The 24,584-nt window shown below is 39.4% G+C and overlaps 1 protein-coding gene across 6 annotated transcripts in view; it reads right to left on the bottom strand.

The window, feature by feature from the left end:
• Positions 1-24,584, bottom strand: part of add3a (adducin 3 (gamma) a) — a 125,819-nt gene that overhangs the window by 8,186 nt on the left and 93,049 nt on the right. For 3 of the 6 annotated variants that reach the window (XM_074686068.1, XM_074686052.1, XM_074686061.1), the window contains 13 exons: positions 21,042-21,180; positions 20,168-20,319; positions 19,279-19,359; positions 14,729-14,878; positions 14,276-14,419; positions 13,427-13,525; positions 11,767-11,943; positions 9,664-9,915; positions 7,803-7,907; positions 7,424-7,510; positions 6,011-6,034; positions 5,224-5,347; positions 1,370-1,462 (listed from right to left, as the gene is read on the bottom strand). In XM_074686068.1, coding sequence (XP_074542169.1) covers positions 1,370-1,462; positions 5,224-5,347; positions 6,011-6,034; positions 7,424-7,510; positions 7,803-7,907; positions 9,664-9,915; positions 11,767-11,943; positions 13,427-13,525; positions 14,276-14,419; positions 14,729-14,878; positions 19,279-19,359; positions 20,168-20,319; positions 21,042-21,180 — 1,627 coding nt within the window. The remainder of the gene's footprint in view (positions 1-1,369; positions 1,463-5,223; positions 5,348-6,010; positions 6,035-7,423; positions 7,511-7,802; positions 7,908-9,663; positions 9,916-11,766; positions 11,944-13,426; positions 13,526-14,275; positions 14,420-14,728; positions 14,879-19,278; positions 19,360-20,167; positions 20,320-21,041; positions 21,181-24,584) is intronic. The other 3 variants (XM_074686084.1, XM_074686076.1, XM_074686093.1) reach the window with 3 other exon arrangements.

Below are 24,584 nucleotides of genomic sequence, written 5' to 3'. Positions count from 1 at the left end.
GTTTTAGTGGCGACCTCACTTGGCGCTAAGCAAGATGACGTCCTTTTTTTTTGTACAGTCTATGGTGGAGACTTCGTCCATTAGTTATACAGTCTACAAGTGACTCACAGATGTGTGAAAAAAAAAGATTTGTCTTCATCTTGATTTAGAAGAACATGTTTCCTGTGAGGCATGTAAGGCCATATTATGTAATAACGCCCCAATATGTAATACTGTAATACATTTTCACTCCATTATGTAATAACGCCACAGTTTGTAATAATCTGCTGCATTTTGTAATAAAATTCTTGAATGCAATATGTAATAAAATTTGCCACATTTTGTAAAACATGTAAGAAGTTTACATGTTGTATCACTTATTACAAAATGCAGGTTTACGCATGTAATAAGTATGAACTTATTACATAATGAGGCAGTTTAGTTTATTTCATATTGCATTCCAGAATTTTATTACAAAATGTGGAAGATTATTGCAAAATGTGGTGTTATTACATAATAAAGTGAAAATTGATTACGTTATTACATTATTCTGCGTAACAAGGCAGTGTGCTTGCAATAGCTGATTAGTCTAACTGCATTGCAATACAGTAGGCGGCAGAGTAGCAATACTTCTTGGTGTTGGTTTTCATCCACTGCTACATGATGCATTTTAGGAGTTTGCGTTATGAAAATCATTAGGGTGGAAGTGGGTCCTGAGGCTTGGCTAACTGAGAACAATACTTGATTTAATATTTTAATAGCCTTAAAGCAAGTCAAACATGGATGTTTTTGCCTTTGTCTAAGCTAAGTTAGCCTCCACTACAAACATCAAGCTTCTCATTCAATGTTAAACAGCTCATCAGTTTCTTTCCAAAACTCTTAGAGCATTCCTTTAAAATCAATCAATATTCTAATCCTGTGTTGTGTTGCGAAAGCATCAGTTCACCACCCAACTCAGAAATCCTAAATGCCCCTGAATGCACCGGTAAGGAAGATCTACTGTTCCTCTTAGATGATCACAAACCAGCTGCTCTGAAAAATGTTTCTGCAGGATCCATCTTTGTAAAATATAGATGTTGACTTTGAATAACAGCAGCAGAGGTGTCGATGACTGTGCTGGAGCTTTAAAAGCGTGTTTGATCACCTCTGGGTGAAGATAAGTTTTTGTGACCAACAGTAAACACCAGGTTATTGATTGATGTAGACTGCTGAGCTTTAACAGAAAAATCATTCGTGCAGTAAAAAGTTATAGCACAGTTCAGTAGCTTAGAGGCCACGCAGTGAGCGCAGAGTTAATTCCATTTCAATTTGCTCTTTCATGCAAACTTCTAAACTACAGACACACATCAAGGGGAAGAGGAAGTCCTTCCTGCCTCCGGCTGAGTTATACCTTCTTTAGCTGGAGTGCTTTGTGGGGACTGGGTGAGAGACACACACTGAGAGAGAGTGGAGCCGTCGTCAGAGGTTAGCTCGTGCTCTCCATCTGCAGGGAGGGTGAGGAGGGTGAGGAGGGTGAGGAAGGCGAGGGGGTGAGGGATGGAGATGAGAGGATTGCAGGGTGGTGCGGAGGATTGATGCCGTGGGATGACAGCAGGGGTGAGTGGGATGAGAGGTGGGTGGGGTGGATGGTAGTGGGAGGATTTGGGGATGAAGGGTCAGAGGAGGGTGAGGAGGGAGGGAGTAGGAAGGGGGGAGAGATTAGTGGGAACACACATGTTAGAATCAGGCCATGCACAGCTGCCTTTCCACAAAATGTACAAAGTCCTGGTCTGCCGATTGTTGTGTTATCTGTTGCTCCTGGTGGCTGAGCGAGCACTGGAGCATTATTTAGGGTGTTTATACGTGTGAGAGGTCAACGGGACAGGAGCTCTGGAAAGGTACTTCAGAGCGGACCCTTCCCAATAATTCATTTTGTGGTCCTAAGTGATTGTTTATTTTCCTTTCATAAATATTTCAGTAAAAAAAAATTGTGCAAAGTTTTTGATGTAGTCAAAATTGTTGTACGAATAAATGACTTGAGTCATGTCATAACACTGTTATACTATATCTGTTCTTATGTTTTAAAATACTTTATAAGACAGGACATGTAAGGAGAGACAAGGAGCAGACAGTGGGATAAGACATGCAGCAAAGGGAACAGGCCTGGAGTCAGACCGACAACCACTCAGATGACAAGTAGAGTCTCTTTACAGCAAATTATGGCCCCAAGTTCTGTTATTTATCTTTACCTCAAGTTAAACCTGTACCACACAAGAAAAAAATGCAAAGCTTGATTACATTGTTCAGTATTGTGAAAATCATTCAAAATGGAAGAATTAAATGGAAACTGAAGAGCTCATGTAGGCCTTAACTCTTTGTTTCTATATCAATCCAGTTAACACAACACCTTGTTTTTAAAAAAACAGCTGTTTTCTTAACCTAAACTCTCATTAATTAACTCAAGGAGAGCTGGTAGCTTGCTTATTCCTCTTTTGTTAACAATAAAATGGCGTTAAAAGGTGAACATTACACCCAGGCCTCTGTTCGACAGGTAAATTGTACACGCTGAGTGAGAAAGCAAAGTGGATGCAGATTAACATCTTATATTTTTGCTGTTCGTGTTGAGGACATACCATGGTTATATCCTCTGACAAAAGAAAATGTCCTCCAGCTGTCTTATACCTAATACTTCATTGAGTTACTCGCTCAAATATTTGTTGCTGAATATGTTAAGGAAGGCCGTTTCTTCAGTGTGTGTCGATCATGTGGTCTGACACTAACCCCCTCATGGTGGTTTTCAGGCATTAAAAATTTAAATGTAGAAATTGGCACTCTTGTGTCTGATGACCTTTTTGCTTTTTAAGGCCACAGAAAGGCATCACCATCAATTTCAGTGAGTTTCACAACCTGTTTAAGAACTCATTACTTGTGACTCTACCACGAAATGTTGAGCTTTCATGTGATAGATTCAGATTTCTGCAATCTGTCTAGTGTGACAGCTTAGGTACAATATATGATGAGATTCAGTGACGATGAAGTTGTGACTTTATGTGCAGACTTTAATAAGACAGGGGGTCATTGAAAACTTCATTCATGGCTAAATATGGAATTTAAAATCCTATTGAAGTTTATTATTATCAGTTTTCAAATGACTCTTCCTGGTGTTTTATTTATCAATCAATCAATCAATCAATCGTTATTTATAAAGAGCTAAATCATAACAAATGTTATTTCAAGACACTTTACAAAAACATTAACAGTTCTAGACCCGTAAATGTTAATAAAATTTTAATAAAATTATGCCCATAATGTTGCACTTTTGTTTGTAAATCACTTAAATCTGATTTATAACAACTTTGTAAAGTAATGCGACAGTGCAGCTCAGCTCAGTAGCTTCATTAGTTCGTAGCGCTGATTATTGTGAATGGCAGACATCATCCTGACACTTTAACACATTGGTTAGCACATTCAGGGTCACACATACTGTTGACTGAGAGATCCCAGTCTGTCACAATTCTTTCATGCACAGATGCAGAGTAAACAGAGTATACAGACAGTTGTGTAACTGCTGGGTGCAGTGAACATGCTCACATGTTTTGTGTTACATGCATTAAGCTCAGAACTAAAAGTGAACTCAGTTTGGAGACACAAGTCGAGTCACGTTTTACGTTACTCGATGTGTTTATGAGCACTGTACCATGAGTTTTTTCACGGGCAGCAAAAATACGAAGTTTTTTATGTTCTTATTTCTAACATTTCATGTTTTAAATAATGGAGTGGATAACACTAGCGACAGGCTAAACCTTAAAGAGGGAGAATGTGTGTGTGTTAGTGTGTGTGTGTGTGTGTGTATATATCAGGCCATTACAGACGGTCTCCTGCTTGCATCCAGATTGGCCACCGGGGATTCGTGGGGCTGTGGGGGCAGTAGTGTCATAGCAACGGGCTGTGCTCATGTGGCGGGTGTGAAGACCTGCTGTCTGTTCAGTCTGCCATCTTAGTCATACCAACTCCTCATATATGTGCACACACACACACACACATGCACACACGTTGCCTGTAGCACCTTGTTTTATGTGTGCATAAGAGCATGTAGATGATCCTGTAAACGTACATGGACATGTATGCATGCTAATGTACACACACTCATTAATCTGGTTCACTGAGTTGGGACTTATAGACAAACCCCCTCCTCACTATCTGTTCTCTATTGATTTTTTCTACTGCCTCTCTGAAAGGCAGTGGGTCGGAGGGCTAATATGATTAACATCGACTATCCTGTGTACTTGTGTGTGTGTATGTCTGTGTGAGGCAGCAGTCGAGCCCATAGGGAGAAGCCCTCATGTTACACGTCATATATATATATATGTGTGTGTGTGTGTGTGTGTGTGTGTGTGTGTGTGTGTGTGTGTTTGCATGTGATACCACAGGAAGCGTGTGTATATAACATAGGAAAGTTCCACTGGGATTGCTGCTACGGCGACAGCACTACAGACTAGAGATTATAGGGATGTTTATTGACAACAAACCCCCAGAGAGCGCACGGAGCAAGCTGTAATCACTCTACAAGTCAGACTTTGCGCAGGAGGTTCATCAGCAAGTTTTAGGAAATCTTGATTTAGTCTGAGCTCAGTCTGAAATCAGCTCCAGCTGTTTTAGCAGACTCAAAGCTCTCAGAAATGTCAGATGGTGCTTGTTAACAACTTTAACAGGCGTCAGTAGGACAGGCCCACATCTGGCTGTGAAGAAGCTCCCGTGTTAACGTCAAGTGGAAAGTCTTTTAAGGGGAAGAAAAAGCTTAAAGAGCATACTTCTGCTCCCTGTTCACTTAAGTTCAATGAAGGCCAAATAAAGGCTTGTTCCAATCAGCTGTTCTTTTTTAATGTGAAACAAAGCAGTGGCTTACAGAATTATTATTGATTACTGAATGATTTCTGTAAAGGTGCTTATAAACTTAATACTAAATTCAGAGGCAGTCAGGATGGTTTGCAGGGCACACTACAGGAGAAGGATTTGGCTTTAAGTACGACTCACTGTGTGCATGCATGTGTGTGTGTGAACGCCAGTGTGTTCAGCCCATATGTCTCTCAGTGTGAGTGGGCTATTACGCTCCTTAGAAGCAGGTCCACACACGTCCGAACAGTCCTGGATTTAAGGATTGCTGAACATGAGATTTAGTGTTGTTTAAAAGCATGTGCTGGGCTGTGTGTGTGTGTGTGTGTGTGTGTGTCTGTGTCTGTGTCTATGAGTGTATGTGTGTCGTACCACTGGGGCCCAGTTGCCTCCCGTCCACGTTCTTGTGGTACTCCTCCAGGTCCCTCTTTGACAGCTCAGCGAAGGGGTTGGGAGGCAGGGGAGCCATCTGCTCCTCCTCTGTGGGCACGTATGGCTGGGAGGAGACAGCAAGAGGGGTGAGCATGGGAGCACGCACACACGCACACAAACACACACACGAAATGCATGCACATACAGAGACAAAACATCTATTAGTTGCAGATGCAAAGTGAAATAAAATAAACTATAACTCCTCGAAGACATACACCCTGAGTGAGACACATAATCATTCCTTTTAACATAACCAAGGCTGCTCATGTGAAGGTGAACGTGTCGACCACTGTACACAGGACTCAACTAACCACAAACACACAATCATTCAACACCAACAGTAGAAAGTAAATGCTCCAAATGAATCATACATGTACAAATGTAACCAACACCATGATCACACCTACTTAACAAGTCCCACACATGCACACATAACACACACACACTGTGGAACATGTCTGCTTCTCTAACATGTTTATCTCTATGAAAATAACTCCATCATGCCCATGAACAAGGGATGCAACTTAATCAAACACAAAACAAATAAAATCCTGGAAACACTGGACCTCAAATTTATGTCTTAAAACATAAAAAAAAATAATGATAAACAAAGACGTGCTTTTTTGTACAAAGTGGGTGAAAGTGTGTCAGATAAACCCCCAAAACACAATTGTGTTGAAAAAGAACCACAACAGGGAACAACTAAAAAAGTCATGTTTATATTTACCAGAACGTTAATCTGCACTGGATCCTTCGAGACAAAACACCAACCACAAAACTGTCAGCATTTAAATTTCTTAGTGTTATCTGTGCCTGAGTATTTTCAACAATTGTTTTTTTTTTCCAATTTTAATCCTTATTCATTGTTATTTAGTGAGAACTTTCAGCTACTGGTTGGTCAATTTCTGCCTTTGCAAATGTGCTCTTTTGTCTCCACCTAGTGGTCAAAGAAGTCCTCAACCTTGCTATTCTGCTACAGAACAGTAGAGCTCAGACATGGATGCTTCATTTGAATAACTAATAACAATGCCTCCAACTGTAAACACTAAGCCTTAAAAATCCATCTCAGTTGAGCAGGTTTAGCAACCACAAATTTACAGCAAGCTTTCCTCCACTGGAGCCCGAGCAGATGCACAGTTAGCGTAGAGAGCCAACTTCACCCTTAAGTTCAACAACCAACAAATCAAAGAAAACTGTGATGTAGCTGCTTCACTGTGAAAACACATGTAAGTGTTAATGCCATTAATATCAGCCACATTTGTGTTAATTTTTTAGAAACACAAAGTTAAATAAAACTTTATCTTAACACTGAATGAAAAGAAAAAAATCTTTATTCCTTACATTTCTTGAAACAAGACGTATAAGTAGTTTCATAAAACTTAACAAACAAATGTTGTTTCCTGCATTGAGATATGTTTTTACTTTTAGAAGTCAGGTGAATGTGGTTTTAATTTGATGGATGTTTGACTAAGAATGACTGTGGCTGGAAGAGCCATACCTCTTGTTCACTTAAATCTGTATGGTTTGTTACACTCATTGACAACTGGAGGTCACCAAAAGTTTAGGGTTACTTTGTCTTTTTCTATTAAAAAGTGCAGGAAAGAATTGTTTATATATGTTAACAGGATCCTTTGTTGCGTTGACCATACTATAGAATGATGTATTGCTTGTGTTAAGTGAATAATGCAGAAGATAAATGTCCCTCTTAAAAATTGTGTGCTAAATTGCAATATTGGTCCAAAAAATCACAGTTTGATTATTTTCCAAAAATGTTCAGCCCTACTTTTATTTTAATCATTTCGAAAAACATTCTTAAACAGCAATGACAAGTGTATACAGTTGATGCTGTTGCTAAAGCTGTTATGACTATTTCTAAAACTGTGACAATAAAAGAAAACTTCACTCAAAAAAATATTGTGTTGCCACTAAATGGGTTTGTGTCACAAAGCTTTAATCTTTCTATGAGATGGCAGACATTTAGAGCAAACTCCATAACAAACAAACTATTATTAACTGTCTGAACCCAGTGTTCAGTGTTTGGTGGTTTTAAGCAAACAACAAGACTTCAACAAGGAAACAGAATAATTATTTAGATTTTCTTTAAAGGTCTGACATGACAAGAAGGAGGGGATTTTCTCACCCGTCGTGGTGCATCGACTGGGATTCCTGCGAGGTGGTGAGAGCGTGGCCCTGATGTCGTCACATCAAACCTGTTCTGCTCTCTGATCTGTGACAACAAGCACAACACAGTGATGTTAGCGAGAGGTAAAGTAATCAGGAAGCGTAAAAGGAAGTAAAAGAAATATTTATATCTGATCAGGACCATTACATAAATCTTATCTGTGCCTTAATTTCCCTTTTAAATCAGAAACCAGCACTCGATATCAGAGACATAAATAACTTATTTCAGTCAGACAACCTCTGTTACTCATCATCTCCAATGAAGGTTTTTCTTTAAAATAATGCCAAATGATGCTGACTCTACTTTACAAGGACCACTGTCTCTGACGTGGACTCACTTTGTTCCTCTTCAGCAGCACCTCGCTGGGATCTGTGTTGAGAGGGACAAACTGATTGGGGTCCTCGATTCGGATTGGGGTTCCCGTCTCGTCAGCCTTCATCCACTGTGGAAGGAGATGTGAAAACATGAAATCAAACATGTCAGCGAAAAGTGTTCAGTTTATTACTAAGTTTGTAAATCCAATGTTGTAAGTCCAAAGTTTCAAACCCCGACACAAAGAAACAGCAGTTGATGTGATGGCTTTAGATCATTAGTTAAAAAAAGATTAAGTTTAGGAGACTGTTTTTTTGAATTGCAGAAAATATTTAGTGTTGTTGACCAGCATTGGAGCACCTTCCTGGAGCAAAGTGGAGGGAAACTGGAATTATAGAAACCGTCACCCTTTGCGTGCTTCTTATTCATTGTCCTCTGCTCAGTGAGTAACGTAAAAATTGCAGGGGAGAACAGAGGGGAAACCCAGCAAAATGATAAGCTGCTTGACAAAATGTCAACCGGAAAAGATTTGCAGCAAAGTAAAGAAAAAATTCCAGCCACGTCAAAAGACGCTGAGGGAAACATCTATAGCCTCACTCCCCCACAACAAAGCATAAACCTAAGAGATCACAAGATATATTACTGAATATGTAGCCCAGATATATGAGACATTTTTTGTGGTCAACAAGAAAAGGTTTAGGAGGGTTTATCAAAAACGCTGGAGCCAAAGTATGAAACCCCATCACGACCCTGCTTTAACCAAACACTGTTTCCATGTTTTCACAGCGAGACGAAAGTTATGGTGAGCCTCAAGTAGAAAGCTTCTCATCCAACACGGACGGGTGGACTTCATGAGCTTTAGAGCTAAACAACACACCCCAATGGCCCATTTTTAAAAGTCTTTGTATGCTATCACATCAGGTGTCACTGCAGACTTAAATAATCAAGTTAATAATCCTTTCTGAACATCACAGAAAATGATTATTTCATGTCAGCATTCTGTGCAAGAAATAACCTTGGTTGGTTGAGCATGTTCAACTCAACCTTCTGACTTTTTAGGCAAACTTCTCCAAGGGTGGAGACAGCTTTTGGTTGCATCCAAGTTTTAAAGTTTCTGATATTTTATCGGCAGGTTTGAAGAAACACAAGGAGTGACACAGATTGTGTGATACGCCAGGACACACCTGATGTGGTTGTAGTTCCACTACTGTGTCTAAAATCATGAATGTCGTCACTGTCTGTGCTAAGTAGGACATTGCATAAAAGTTTGTTTTTTTTCAAATGAAGTTTGTTTAACACTATTGTCTCCTTTAATGATTTGTTAGATGAAAAAAATTATCACACTTAAAAAGTTTTGACTTTTTCAATTTGATAAATATATTCTGTCAACAATACAAATAGTCAACAGGCCTCAGGTCTAGCCAGGTAGGATTTTCAGAGAAACTCAACTAAAAAAATATGTTCCTGGCCTTAAAGCCAGGATCCTGTGGTGTTACCATTCTTCTGTAAGTGTAAGCTATAAAACATAACATTTTGTGGAAATAAAACACTAAACCAGTTTACTTTTTTTGAGGTTTAAACCACAATGAATCTCAAAGCCTATTGTTTCCTCAGAACATGTAGTTCTCTCCTCAGCCTGTAGGGGGTAATCTAGGACAAGGTTTGACACAACACACTGGTAAACCAATATGAGACTATTTGAAATCGTTATACAGGTGTGACATTAACAATAAAAAGTAAAAAAAATATATTCTCACTCTTTAATCCATAAAAGTTTGGTACCATGCATGTGCTTTAAACACAACTCAGGACTTTGGATGAGAAAAAGAAGTTTACAAATGTTTAAGTGCCTGAGCTCCTACTGTCATCACACATGTGCTGCTCACCGTGGTTGTCCGGCTGTTGTAGCGCTCCTCTCCACCCTCCACGCTGACCTTGGTGTAGCTGTTGGGGGAGTTGAGCCAGCGCGTCTTCTCCCTCTGCTGCCGCTGCTGCAGGAACTTGAAGGGCAGTCGTGTGGCCTCGCCGTCCTCCTCGAACATAAATGCTGTGACCGTGGCAGGGATCTCAACGTCACTCTTGTGCCTGGGCTTCTCTCGTATGATCGGATGTCTGTAGGCGTAACCTGTCCTGTAGCCCTGTGACGGTAAAAAAACATTTGGTTTGTTTTCTTCTATCTTGGATTATTACACTAGTTACACCAGAAAAAAAAGAATTTTGCCAAACAGATTTCAAGTCTGTTTTTCTCTTCCTGGAAAACTATGGAAGCTGCCAGCTTCATAATGGAAAAGAAGAGTCAGTGTTGTGACCACAGGGTTTCTGTCTCCCTTTTCCCTTTCTGTTCTTCTCTCCCTTCATCTTTGCTCTTTTCACACACTCCCATTACCCATCTTTCACTCAACTCTCCCTTGATTTGTGACATTTTCTGCTCTTGGCTTGACTTTAAGGTTCTGTTCTTTTGAGGTTTTGTCCTTTCAAGTTCTGCTCAGCTTCATGCTCAAAGATGAACTCTCAACTTTACTCAAAGACCCATTTTTGAATCCAAAAGCAGCAAGCAGGGCAGACAAGCTTTTTTTTTCAATCTTTGGACAATTTTTCTGTAAAACTTTCAACTCAGGAAATTCTGCGCATTGACAGTTTGTTCAAGAGGATAAAAAGAGTAATGCATCTGCTTGTTTTTGTCTAACAACCAGCAGCTTATCTGATACAAACTCTGAGTTCATGAAGTGTGAGAGCAGAGAGGGATCGCAGAGGGACAGAAATGAGCTGCTCAGAGTCTTTACAGACTGAGAGGCAATGATTCATGAAGAGGGAGGACATACTGAGAGCAAGGGCTAGGGGTGCAAAGAAGACAGATGACTAGAGAAATCTTCTGACTGCAAAAAACTCACGAGTGTTTATGTCTTATTTCTAGTCAAGCTATGTTGTTAAACTTAATTTGATCCATATTGACCCAAAATATTTGACTGCAATGAGTGGAAACACAATTTTGATGAGATATGTGAAAGAAATGATATCATGTTTCAAGACATCATTAATTATTTTTTTTCTTGTGTCTTTCTTATATTGTCCAATTAAATTAATGTATATTCATATTTTCTTAACTGCGGTCTGTTTTAAGTGTAATGAGATATTGGGCTATAAAAAACACACAAATGTACCTGTTTGGATTTAAGGTTTTGTCAAGCATTGAACGCTTATTGGCAAAATCAGATGTATAGTTAAAATCATTTCTGACTCTCAAAAAAATCATTTTTCACTATCCTCTACCAGGAGAAAAAAAAATCTCATTCAGCAGCCGACTGTGTTGTGTTCCCACTACATGTGCCTGTTTTGAACTGGTAAGTTCAGGTTTCTGTAGGGGGCGCCCTTTTCAAACCATGGAGCAGAGGGCATCATTACAGAGAAAGCAACCTAATTCCCTTTCAGTTTATTAAAAATCCTGAGAAAAAAAAAGAACAGAGAGGATTTCCCACAGAGAGGACACGTCATTGAAGGGTAATACAGCAACCTCAAAATGCATCAGAGGTAAACAGACATTCTGTTAAAGAAAAGTAATAAACCTTGTTGTGTTACATACTACAAAAACTGACATCTAAGCAGGTATTTATGTCTTGTTTTACTAGATCTGTTCTTATTAGGCTTAATATGAGGAAAAAATGTTTTCTGTCAAGATATTGAAAAACACAAAATGACACTTGAATTGCTTGTAAAGAGATATCGTTCAGTGGGGTGAGAAAAATGCTTATTTTAGAATAAGAAATAAGAAAAAATTCTGCATCCAAAAAAAAAAACTTGAGACTTTTTTCCTTTCTCAAATATTTTTACCCTTTACAACAGTTCAGGTACAGATGAAACAACCAATTCAGTTTTTGCAGCCCAGAGCTGGTACTTAAGTACAATTCAAGACTGATCCACTGAGCCTGCAGTCCTTTCATAAACACATATGGGTTTCACGAACCCCTTGACTCTGATGTCTTCACACTCACCAGGTTATCCAGCATCCTCATCAGAGACTCAAACTCCAGCTCTCCGACCTTCCACTTATACTGGCCGGCCATGTTGACAGCAGCTGCTGTGGCCACAGCGTGAACTCGTGATTTGTACTTCTCCTGGTCCAGCACTATCAGGTTGTCCACTCCGCCAGCACACGAGATTGCATTTACCTAAAATTACACAGAGAGAGAAGCATGTGAGCCTCAATTTACTCCTGACAGCTTACGTAACACAAATCTACAGAGTGATTTTATCACAAAATATATTACACATTAGATCATCACACTGGACTGAGAAAGCAGAAAACTTTCTGTTCGAGAACGGGCTTTTATTTAAAAAAACAACACAACAACAACAAAAAAGAAATATCCCTCATGGAGCAACCACTGAATGAGGAATATACGGTACATGGCATACAACAAACATGGTCGGGGGGATTTATTTATAGAAATTAAGCTGGGCTTTGCAGATGGATTAATGTTTTCTTTTGCTTGACCGTGGAGACTCAATCAGGAGATTTGGTGTTCCTGTTGCGCCAAGGGACACAATAACATCTCTAAAATCCTGCACAGAAGTCGACATAAAGACACGCAAGAACCAAACAGAGAAAATAACAACACACAGAAACAAAACAACAGCAGCACTCGAAGAATTCTTACATCAAGAGTCTGAGTATTCCTCCATGACGTGATTAAATTAAATGTTATAATTTAATTTCCATTGAAAACACTGGCTCTGAAGTCCCTTTATCAACACATCCCACTTTATTTCAGATGTGTTTATTAAAATGCCCTTTAAACAGGATGTTATTTAACTTTTTTAACACAGGGGAACAATCAGAATAACTTCAATTAAACAGTCAATGTTTCAGTAGGTTTGGTTTAGTAGTGGAGAGAAAGTCTCCAAAATGTGTCCATTTAGCTAATAAATCATTGTATTTGTCAGTAACTTGTTAGTTTATTTGTATTAAAATCTAAAATTAGCCAAACATTTAATATTTTATCTGCCACATGACTATTAAACTTGCATTTAACTAGCTTCTTGCTAGCTTCTCAACCATAACTCACAGCTAGCTGTACCGTCTGTTTAGGCCTTACAAAGCAGAAACTTTTTCACCATGTTGAAGGTACTATAACTACTGCCAGCTGCAAACAGCAAACAATTCAAATCATTTTTCACAACATGACTCACAATTTCAATTATTTATCAGTAAATTTCCTTTTAGGTATTTCAACCATCGTGAAATACAAAGAACATGCAGCTTACACCTTTATCCTTTCTACATATGATTTAGATTAACAAGTGATTTTGAAATCATTTGCTATCCAGCCATTGTTTTAAGCTAACTGTGTTACTACTTTATCCATCACAGATAGCTTAACTTTTCAGCCATTTATTGAGTACTCCTGGTTGGCAATTAAAAAAAAACACAACAACAAACAAACCATTTCCAAATACTACTCAAAGAAAGCTATTTAAACTATGTATTCATTACAGTTGGCTAGCTTTTGTCACCCTTTCTATGGCTAATTGTGTAACCAGACCAGCACATCACAACAATATTTCAGTGTTAGGTTAGTCAAATCTTTTTCATAAATTTGCTCATTCCTGGGTATCTGAACAGGTAGGTGTTGTGTGCTTGATTTTCAGTACCTGGATTTCGCAGGCATAGTGGGCATTGTAAATGTAGTGAAAGGCCTCTTCAATAGTTTCTCCAAGAGCAACCACACCATGATTCCTCAGCACCAACACCTGTAACACACACAGAGGTTAGAAAACAACAGAACTTACAGGTGTCCATGTGTCTCTTCCTTGTCTTAATAACAGAACAATTACGCCAAACACGTCCACAGCATGTTCTCATTCAATAAATCAACAAGGGCTGGGTCGATGAATGACAACAGTGGGACGTGGAAACAGACTGGCGGTGGAAATTCCCTTGGTTTCCTGATATTTTTTCCAATCAAAACTTAGTTGGAGCAAAAAAAAAGCAACATGTTTAAAAAGTGTGGTCACTTTTAAGGAGCGAAAACAGAAAGCACAAAAAACACCACAGACATTTCTACAGAATGAAGGTGTTTGTTGTCTTCTTCTGTTTCTTTTTTTAGATCCAAACTGCTCATAACGTGAGATCAATACGTTCTATAGAGCTAGGTTTATGTGTAGAGACAAAAAATAGCCTTATCTACACAATTTAATACTTTCTACTCTGGTTATCATAAAAGATCTAACAATCAAAAAAAAAAGACGTAGTGTATCATTGATGGGCTTTAGAGAAGCCGAGAGGGAACCGATCTGGCTTGTTGTTTCTCCCTGACACATGAAGCTAATGGAACCAAAAGCCGTAGGTGACTTCATTTCACTAAACAAACTTGACAAGGCATCATCTGATCTTAATATTTGCAAGTTCATAATGCTAAATAAGCACTTTTGCAATGAGCCAGTTTCCCTTAAAGAAAAACAACAACTGCTCTGCTGTCAGACCTTCCTTTGGTGCTGTACCTTCGCTGTGGGTCCAAGGGCCTTCTGCAGCTCTCTGCGCTCCTCCTGGTCCTCTAGGCTGCCCTGGTAGTTGTAGTAGGCGATATCTCCTAGGATCAGTGCCTCTTGGGAAATAGGTAGGATGCCACACTTCATGGAAGACACCTGAGTGCAGATAAAGGTGGGAGGAAATCAGCGGCGACATGCAAGAGACATGAAACTTGACAGGTGTTTTGTTCATCTGGGACCCCTGACATCACAAAGATAAACTTCTTAGAAAAACACTTTGAAACTTGTCAAATCAATGTCTGTCTCAATAACATCACTTGAACTTCTGTATCCCCCTGAAGCAACTCACTATTAACATCATACCACCACATAATTGTCCCTGTCAGACAGTGCTTCAGGATAAACCAGAGTGTTACTAATTTCCTTGAGTCTGATTTGAAATTGTCTTGTGAAACGTGAACTTACAGCAGCAGTTGCAGGAGTGTGCACATGAATGATGCAGCGGATGTCTGGACGCATCGAGTAGATGGCAGCATGGGGGCTAAAACCTGCTGGGTCGATCCTCAGGTTGGTGGATCCCTGATCTATCACATCCCCAATGATGTTCAATTTCACCTGGAGAAAAGAGAAAAGGCAAAGTCAGTGGATGCTTCAGGGATGGTTTCCTCTGCAGGATGTAGAGTTCAGGCAGGAACTCAAAATGAAGCCAAATAAGTCAGCAAATTGGACAGCAGCATCATCTTGACTGCTCCCCTGAGAAGGGTGGAGAGGAAATATAATGAGGCTGAAGGAGAGCAGAGGGAGACGGACTGAAGAGATAACCATGTCCAGATCCATGTAATCAAATATAACATAACCAGATCTCGCACACACACACACATCCAGAGGTGATAAACTGCCAAAATGAGCCAAGAAGACATAAACACAAGTCAAAATCAATGAGCATGATGACAGAAATCACATTAGTAATGATTCCACCTCTCTTCCTCTGCTTCTCTCCAGGAAATCATTGAAGCATAACATGGTCAGAGAGTGGACATGACATCCTTTATTACCTGCCAGTTAGTAGTTATTAGGTTAAAGTACAGGAGACAGGGATGATAAAGGGATGGACAACAAGAGGTAAAGATCTGAAGGGGGGAGATTTTGACATGGAAGATAGACAAATAAGAAACAAGGAGGGCTTCAGCAGTAGATGTGGGTTCTCAGAGTAGAACTAACAACAAACAGAAAACGCAGCTTCCTGCTAACTGTCCTCATAGTAACCACATGTTTAACCATTGTACAAACCAGAACCTACAAGCTCAAATTTCTCTCTCTTATTGAAGTCAAACTGTGCATGAGTTTACAACAGGAAAGGGCATCCATCATCCAGTCTTTGAATAGTGAAATACACCCTGTCCAGCTGGAGCCTGATGAGACGTTCCAGCATCTCATTTTTTACTGACGTGCAGCACTTTTCTCCCGTCATGAGACAGTAAAAAAAAGAGAGTAACTTTTAGGGTTGAGGACATACCGGGAGAAATGCTGAAGTGAGATTTATGTATATATAAAAAAAGAAATGTCCTCAATGGGCTCCCTTACCACGTAATGAGTGCAAGAGGAATCCATAACCCTGAATTAGAAACAAGTGGTGCATTCAAAATATACCTCTAGTGAAAAAAGGAGAAAAGGAATTCCTGTAAAAATCTCAATGAGACGCAGACATCTTTCACTGAATCTTAAAGCTGATAGTAAAATGCACCTGTTTCAACAAGTTTCAGTGAGAGTTTAATTAAGCTGATGCTTTTTTTTTTTGCGTTTTTTTGGTGCATACAGGCAACCGACAGGGTGTTTGGGGGTGGATTCGTCTTTAAAAAAAAAAAAAATTATCGTTTTCATCTTTATCTTCATCATTATCATCCTCATTATCATCTTCTGCTTAATTCTCATCATCATCATCATCAGCAGCAGAAGCAGCAGCAGCCTCAAATCAGAAAAAGACTGCAGGATGAAAGAATTAATAAGTAGAGATTGTAGGAGAGTGTAGTGAAAATGTGAAGAGCTGGGTCTAAAGACATCACATGGTTGGCCTCTACCTTTTTTTTCTGTCCTAGTAGTAATCGCTGTTTAAAAAGGAGTGTTTATAGTACACAAAAATAGATAAAGAAGTAAATAAATACGTAAGTGAATAAATAAATAAATGTAAATATATAAATAAAATAAAATAAATAAATAAAATAAGTAAAAATTAACAATCAAAAATAAATGAATGAATAAATAATCAAAGAAAGAAAAAAGAAAAAAAGGAAGAAAAGAAAGAAAGAAAGAAAGAAAGAAAGAAAGAAAGAAAGAAGGAATAATTTTTCCAATGAATTTTCTATTGTTCTTTAGAGTTTCTGACACCTCAGGCACAATAGCTTTAATTTTTATAGAAATTTCTTGTGGCAGATTTACGTCTTTATTGAAAGAAAAACATTTTATCTCGTGCTATATTCTGACCTACAGTAACGTACACTATTTCAGTAAAATGACATGTAGACCTTTAGATTTATCACACACATGCTGCTGTTGGTGTAAGGAGACATTTTGGGGGATCAAAACTTGGGTCCATGTTTTAGTCATCACCTTCAGCCCCAAACTTTCCGTATCAGAAACCAATCAGCTATAAATGACAGACTTATATACCTCCGGGAGGGTCTGACAGCCAGCCATTGTTGCTTTTTGCTCTGAGACCTAAAACTCAGGACACTTTATTGGCTGTTTAAGTAAAAACACAAAGATTTTATTGTTTCACAGGTATTGTTCAATGATTTTCTATAAAATAAGATTAGAACATTGAAGGTTTATGCTGTCAGTTATAAAAAATAAAAATTGGTATCGGTACTGGCAGGTCAGGCTTTCTAAAGATCAGTGATTGGTGATCGACCAGAAAATTGTGATTGGTGCACCCCTACAATCAACCAATCATTTGATTAATATATCTGTCTATTCATCTATCAAAATCTGAAAGATGCAAGACTTGTGCACATGATTTTGATTTACCACATTGAAGGGTTTCAGTTGACGTCTTGTTGGATCTACTTGAGCTGAAAACCCAGAGACGTGTCCCAAGTGCTGCTCTGCCCCTACAAAGCCTCAGGGACGTCCGGATGGATGACCGTCCATTGATCTTTGTCCCAGCAGAGCAAACTGAATGACATCGGCCAAGCGTAACTAACTACTGCCATCTTTTTCTACACACACACACACACACACACACACACACACACACACACACACAAATGCACATGCACATGCACTTCAACATTCACAGCCAGCTGTCGGACGATCGAACATCGATTGGTTTACACATCACATGTCCAGGACGGGATCAGTTCACCCTGTCACGTCCTTCAGAGAGCTACATGCTCACAGCTGAGAGGCCCTTCTGACAAACTTAGCACTGCTAATTATACAAAATGCCACAGGACGTGTGAGAAAGAATTTGAAACATGACATGGCTATGTGGAAAGTTGAATAATAAAGAGTTTGTCAAGAAGAGTGAAGCAGAAGTATGTCCAAGCTGAAACCTGAACCATAAATCATTAAAGTACCTCAGGAGTATTTAAGCAAACTGAAGAGTTTGACTCTGACGTGAAATGTAACATAAAACCAAACATACTTAGATTAACCAGAGTGTACATGTATATGTTAACTCAGCTGACCCTGTGTTTCTGTCCAACTCAGACAGAGGGATGGAGACAGAGAGGCAGAACTAAAGCCTTTCCCAATAATCATATTTTCTGCTCTTTATTCTGCCTCAACACAAAGATTAACTTCATTTTTCCAAGACGTGAGCTCTTGAATGTGATAACAATGCAATACACTTGAATTCACATGGATTTTACTGTTATAAGTAAAAAAAAAACATTAACACTTCAAGTCTTTTAGCCACCAGACAAACAGCAGGGAGCAGCCTGAGCTAAACTTTCACGGCACGTCTCCAGCTGCAAAACACTGCGGCAGGTCAAACAGTGAAATCTGCCTGTCAGCAGTACGGTTAATGTAATCCAGCTGTCAACCACGACTAGAAACATCAGACACACAGGTGTGTAGATATTTGCACAGGTGTAAAAGATAAAGTGGAGGAAAGTACATTGAAGCTGAGATACTTCTGAAATTCCCCAGAACAGTAAAAAGGCAAATTACAGAGGAGTTAAGTGGCTTATCTGTTAACGCACATAAATATGCATCCTGGATATTAAACAAACTACCTCAACCAGAAACATGACAAACATGTCAAAAATTTATTTCTACAGGGCAAATGCATATTTTTGTGTCCATCAAGTTGTTCAGATTCTAAGAATCTGACAAAGAAGCGAGCACAGAGCAAAATATTGACCAGGCGACGCCTCACAGAACAAAGAAAGCTGCACAAACATGACTGGTATCTGAAAATTGTATTTTTCTCAATATATCAGAGAAAGCCGAAATAACTACTTGGAATGCAGCCGGAGGGAGGATGTAAAGCCCAAGCTGAGAAAGAGATAAACAAAGACACAGAAGGAAAGACGGAAATAGAAACTGAATTAAAGGGAGTTAAATGTAAAGCAGAAGATGGCAGGCGAGCAAACAGATTATTACACATTATTATAGTTCCATCGGCACAGCTTGGACAGCTCTGAAACAATGTGTACCCACTGAACCAAAACCAGCAGACAAACAACCTGAACCACAATGTTTGCAGAGTTTTTTTAGGGACATCAGACAAACTAGCAGAGGGTGAGAGGGAGAGAGAGGCACGACGTCTTGCAAGACCAAACAAACCAATTAATCCATTTCCTGCTGCTCTGTCATTCAAATTAAAATGATAAATCAAAATAAGGATATGTCTAATCAGAAAAATACAGCAGCATCATTATTCCGCACTACAACCTTATTCTTATACTACAAAAGTCATCTCCCCCTTAAAAGTATTTTTATGTTTCTTAACTGAGCTTTTCCTTGTTTGGATTTGCCACTCAGAGCATACAGCGCGTTTCTGTGTTTCTTACCATGTTGGACGCAGATGCCTCAGCAAACGACAGTCCTCTGGGGATGATGAGGATGTGATCCTGCTCTTTGCTGACCCGACCCTGAGACAAAAAAAGACTATTTGTTTCTGTTGACATGACTGAAATCCAAAACAACTGAAGTCTTTTGTAAAAAAACACACTCCAGCAAGTACAGACCATGCTAGTTCATATGCTCTGGTTTCTGAGCATTTAACGTTTTAGAAAAGGGGCAACATCTGGTTTAGAAAAATGAAGTGTATGTGGAAGTGCTAAAAGTTGCTGTTCATCGAGAATTAGCTCAAAGCTGGCTGCAGAAAGACCTGAAAATCACATGCACCCCAATTTAAAAACAACAAAACAAAACAAAACAAACTTTTATGGCATAAAAAAAACAAACATATTTACAGCCGAGTTAAAAAAAAATGGCTGGTTCTGAAGCCCTAATTTCACTGTTCGCACACACTGTATGCGGGGTGAATTTTATTTTTACTCGTAGGTTAAGAAGATATTGGGATTGTCTGATTGTCGAATCAGAGACACAGCTCAGCTCAAGTGACTGACAGCGCTCTGTAGCTGTTAGAAAGGAAACTCAAAGCTGGGGTCATATCCAATCTGGCCCCATCTGCACATTGACTTCATTTCACTGTTTTAGGAACAGACAGGCAACATTGCCAAGACTACCTCTATATTTTAAACAGTCAGTGGTTTGAAAGCATGCCTGCAACAAAAAAGTGAAATAACTAAAGAAATACTAAGAATTAACTAAATCTCATTGTTTCACAAAGCATATATTCTGTCTGCTCATGAAGCCATCACTAACAACTGATTTGTCTGAAATCATCTCTCTTTGTGCTGTTATCAGAGGAAAATGCTCTTTGCTGCATCTTACTGTGATGTATGAGTTGGCGAAGTGGGCCCAGCTGAACAGGTCCACCAGTCTGTAGAGGCTGGCCAGTTTACAGCGGATCAGCTTCTCGCCTTTCACCAGCGTACTGGATTCCACCCCGTACATGTCGTTGATGGGAGTAACCATCCCCAGGCCTACAAAACACAATCATGAGAGAACGTCAGAAAGGAAAATAAAACATACGCAGATGAAGGAAAATGCTTTTCATTGAACACACTGATTTGAAAAGTATCACAATGACACAGTCTCCTTCAGATGAAGCTGTTCAACAACAAAATGACGGCAGATGTGTGATAGAAGAAACACACCACAACAACAGGCGCACAGACCATCATCTAACATCTGTCTTTTCGCCTAATGATGTGCCGAACTCTTCTGGCTTCACATCAAACAGGGGCCTTGTCCCCGAGCTGAGATGATTTAAACAAAATTTCAGCCTTGAGCACCTTGTTTACCGTCAACACCTCCTCAGACTCACTCATTAGGATACATTCAAGCAAAAGCTTAACTGAAGAGCTATATCGGCTGTGACGAGTAATTCAGCATTAGCTGAGCGTTCCAGCGCTGTGATTGGAAGCAGACTTCACATATGGACTCCTGGACAGAACTCACAAAGGATCAAAAGCACAGAGAGAAATATGTGCAGCTCTTCCGGAGTCTGGGGTTGGGTCGTCTTTGAGTATTTACGCCCTTAAGCACAAAAAGCTAATGCTTGGGTTCGGATTGTGTTTCTTTTTTAAATGTGATGTTTTGATTTCTCAGTGAAGGGAAAAGCATCATGGGGCAAGGGTGGCAAGGTCTAAATGCTTTAGTCTGGCTGCCTTAGGTAACAAGCCTCTGTGTGTAGAATACTTACTGAGGGGGGAGGTGTTGAAGCCAGCAACAGAGCTGGCCATGAAGAAGTCTGCGATCTGTCTGAGGGCCAGCAGACCTGTGGGGTTGTTGCCCTTCCTCTGCTGCTCCTGGATCAAACTCTCCAGCTCTTCTTTGAAGGCCTTGGGAAAAAGAGGAGAGAAGAGGGAAAGAATAAGACACCTGCACCATGAAATGTGTCAAAAACCAGAAACTATCTGGATTCATCACACACTTTTCCCTACCACAAAGACTGTTAGGATTAAATGTTAAAGCCTGAAATGAAATTATTCAAATCAAGCCTTAAAAAACTTAAAAAGTCACAGGCTCAGACATGTTCATACTTTCCAGTAAGGTGTAAACAAACAAAAGCGAAAAAAACACTTTCAAGGGGAATCTGGCCCATCAATCTTCTTAACATGTGATGAATTTTCAGAAAAGAGGAGAAAATGACATGTGACAGATTAGAGATTAAGATAGAGGAGTCAGGGATTACTGCAGACAGGGATGTAAGATTTAAAGGACGTGGGAACATTAAGAGCAGCAGTAAGAGTGAGAATAAAGACAGAAAGTAAGAGGGAGACGTGTTAATCACAGATTAGACATGCTCCTTGGGTGTCAATCTCAATTGTCTTCAAAGCCTCTATGAAGCTGGGCCAGGATTGGCTGGCTACTCAACAAACAAAGTCTCAATTGGCTGTTGGGTGAGACTGGGAGAGAGGAGAGTGTGACTTATCCTCATGTCCATCCTGCTGTCATCTGTTGAATCCACAGTAAATTAAATGCTAGCATGCTCTCATGAAACATCAGACACACACTGATCTGTTTTCTACATCTCATCAAGAACTGAACAATTTCATGCTTCACTATCCTTTAAAGAGAATATTTTTCATCATGAGATCATCAGAAAAACAAATGTTCAGAAAGGGAAATCACATGAACATCACGACAGCGAGTTTCAGAGACATGCCATGAGGCTCGAGGCGATGAAGCCATTACAGACTTATTAACACGGTTGAAGTCAAGCCTACACTGTAACGCTCAGACAAGCTCTCACAGTATAGCTGTTCATAATCTTAATAAGGCTGTTAACCTCTCTGGGGCCACATTCAACTTTCAAGCAGCTTAATTTTATTAATCCTTTAAAAACAGACTTTTTAAAGTGAAGTCGGTGGAACCTGAAAAGTGGTAAAGGAACAAAAAAAGTTCAAACCTATATATAGAGTTATCTACTGTCATTTTAATGTCACCTGCTCACAACAAAGAGAATAAAAACAATATATCAGATTCCCATGAGTGAAGCAAAAACATTAGAGCTTGCTGGACAGATTGTAAAGCCATCTTCCCTCATTGTAACAAATGTGACACAAAGCAAATCATAAAATCTAATTCATTGCTCTTATCAAGCTTATTTTTCAATGAAAATGTTTCTCTTTTAAGTTAAGTTGGAGTTATTATTAGTAATATAGTGCCAAAACGAGAGACTGGGATCTGTTTTGAAATACAACCCCTGCAGACTTCTTCACCAGATAAAGAAAGTAGATCAGGGACGCAAAGAGAAACTAAAGTACATGAACAGAAAAGTGAATTGTTGTCCATATTCATCTAAATTCATTAAGCCAGTGTTCTCATTGGTGCCCAGATCAATGGGGAAGGTTGTGTCAAAAGGGACATTGGATGTTAAAACTGTGCCGAATCACCACCCTGAACTCAAAATAATCGAAAACAAGTGATCTGCTGTAGCGACCCTGAAAAGGGGAAAGACAAAAGAAAAAGACAGCTCATCTGCAGTCATTGGTTCAATTTGACATCAACTGGACACAAACTTCAGACAGTCAGTACCACTGGATTCCAGTCATTTCAGTTCATTGGCAACGCAGCATTAAAAAAAAAAAAAAACATGGTATTTTGGTTCATTTCTACCAGTTTGTACAAGGATAGTATTGAATATAGCAACGTTTCACTGATTATTTTATAATTGTCATTTAAAAAAACAAATTCAATCAAAATATTTCTGTCATGACTTAAATCTAACATTATGAGCTGTTCAACAGAGCATCATGTCTTCAGTGATTTCCAGGACTGCAGCACTAAAACACTGCCATGTGTCTGTGCCAGCCTCTAACAGCAAGTTTCCTGATGTTTGGGATTTTCTTGTCTGCTCGTTTTTATGTTTCTTGTTGGTACTCCAAATCTGACCCAGAACTCCTCAGACATCAGTTGATTTCAGCATCTTTTTCCACACTGAACTTAAGTTGTATCTTTCTTCTTTTTAGTCTTTTAGGGATACATACTTGACTGCAAGTCCAGCTAACGTTCCTGGTGGAAAACTAAAGCCAAGGATGGAAACCTTTGGTTTTAGACCTAGTCTGGGAGTAAAAATAGGCCATGACATGCTTTCCATGCAGTGACTCTCCTAGCAAACCAAAATCCAATATTCATGCCTTTTTGTCATCTCAATGTTTTTGAAACCGTCAACATAACCCCAATAGAGTGTCTCCTTCACACGGAAACATTTCTGACACATTACTTCCTCTCATCTCTGCCCCAAGCACCCCATGAGATTGTGCATTAGAGTCATATTAATGAAGAGTGGGGGGTTTTGTCCAGAGCGGGGCAGCCCCCTGTGTTCAGGACACACAGTCCCAGAGCACCGCTGGTTCTGAAACCAAGCCAGGCATTCCTCTGTCCCTAGAGGCGAGGTCGCTGTGGAAACCAGCCTGTTGCGGATGTCTGACAGTGGTGGGTCGGGGTGATTTTGTTTTTTAGCTGTTGCTGTTGTCCTGAGCATTTCAGCTTCAAAGGCCGTTTGTGGCATCAAACGGACATTAAAGTTACATCACTGAGGACACAGTGTACTAGTGCCAGAGTCAGAGAGTCAGAGCCTGAGCTGGATGTTTTCAGTATCATTTATTCATTTACATCTTTCTATGGGCTGTAAAAGAAGGCTCTTTGTAAAGGATGACATAGTGAGCTTATCCAGAAAGTGAAAAAATATTCATATTTTCTCTGCATCAGAGAAAATATGTATCTTTATTTTTGCACCACATGATGGTACAGTACTTTGGTTGTTTACTGTTTTAATGCCAGGCTCCAGGGTAATCTGCAATGGTAAATACATATTTGTATTTCATTGCAATCTGAACTGCCTCTCTGCTGGTGGAGAATTGTTCAATAAATACCAACATATCACAAACCTAGGATAAACAAAGACTTGAGCACACAAATGAATAAAACGGTCTTTGACAAACATCAGTTGTCATAATTTGATTAACTAAATTAATATGACCACAATGTAGAAAAAAAAAATCTGAAAGTAGGACTCCCAAACAGCATTACAAGGAGGGGAAACAACCTGAACAGAGCATGATGTAGTGAGGAATGAGTATTTTCAGACACAGCCTATGCTGGTTAACTTGATAGTAACTTATATTTGCTCACACACTAAAGATGCATTGAAGAGAGCATAAACCTCTTACTTTGTTTCTTTACATTCAACACCATCATCACAGATGTGCTCTTTAAATAATCTAGCAAACTGGATCCT

Source organism: Halichoeres trimaculatus, unplaced genomic scaffold, assembly GCF_033239565.1.
Source record: "Halichoeres trimaculatus isolate MK-OKI-2021-1 unplaced genomic scaffold, fHalTri1.1 fHalTri1_scaffold_2, whole genome shotgun sequence".
NCBI classification, from domain to species: Eukaryota; Metazoa; Chordata; class Actinopteri; order Labriformes; family Labridae; genus Halichoeres; species Halichoeres trimaculatus.
Note: the sequence above shows the minus strand (reverse complement) of the source record. Positions and strands in the feature narration are given on the sequence as shown.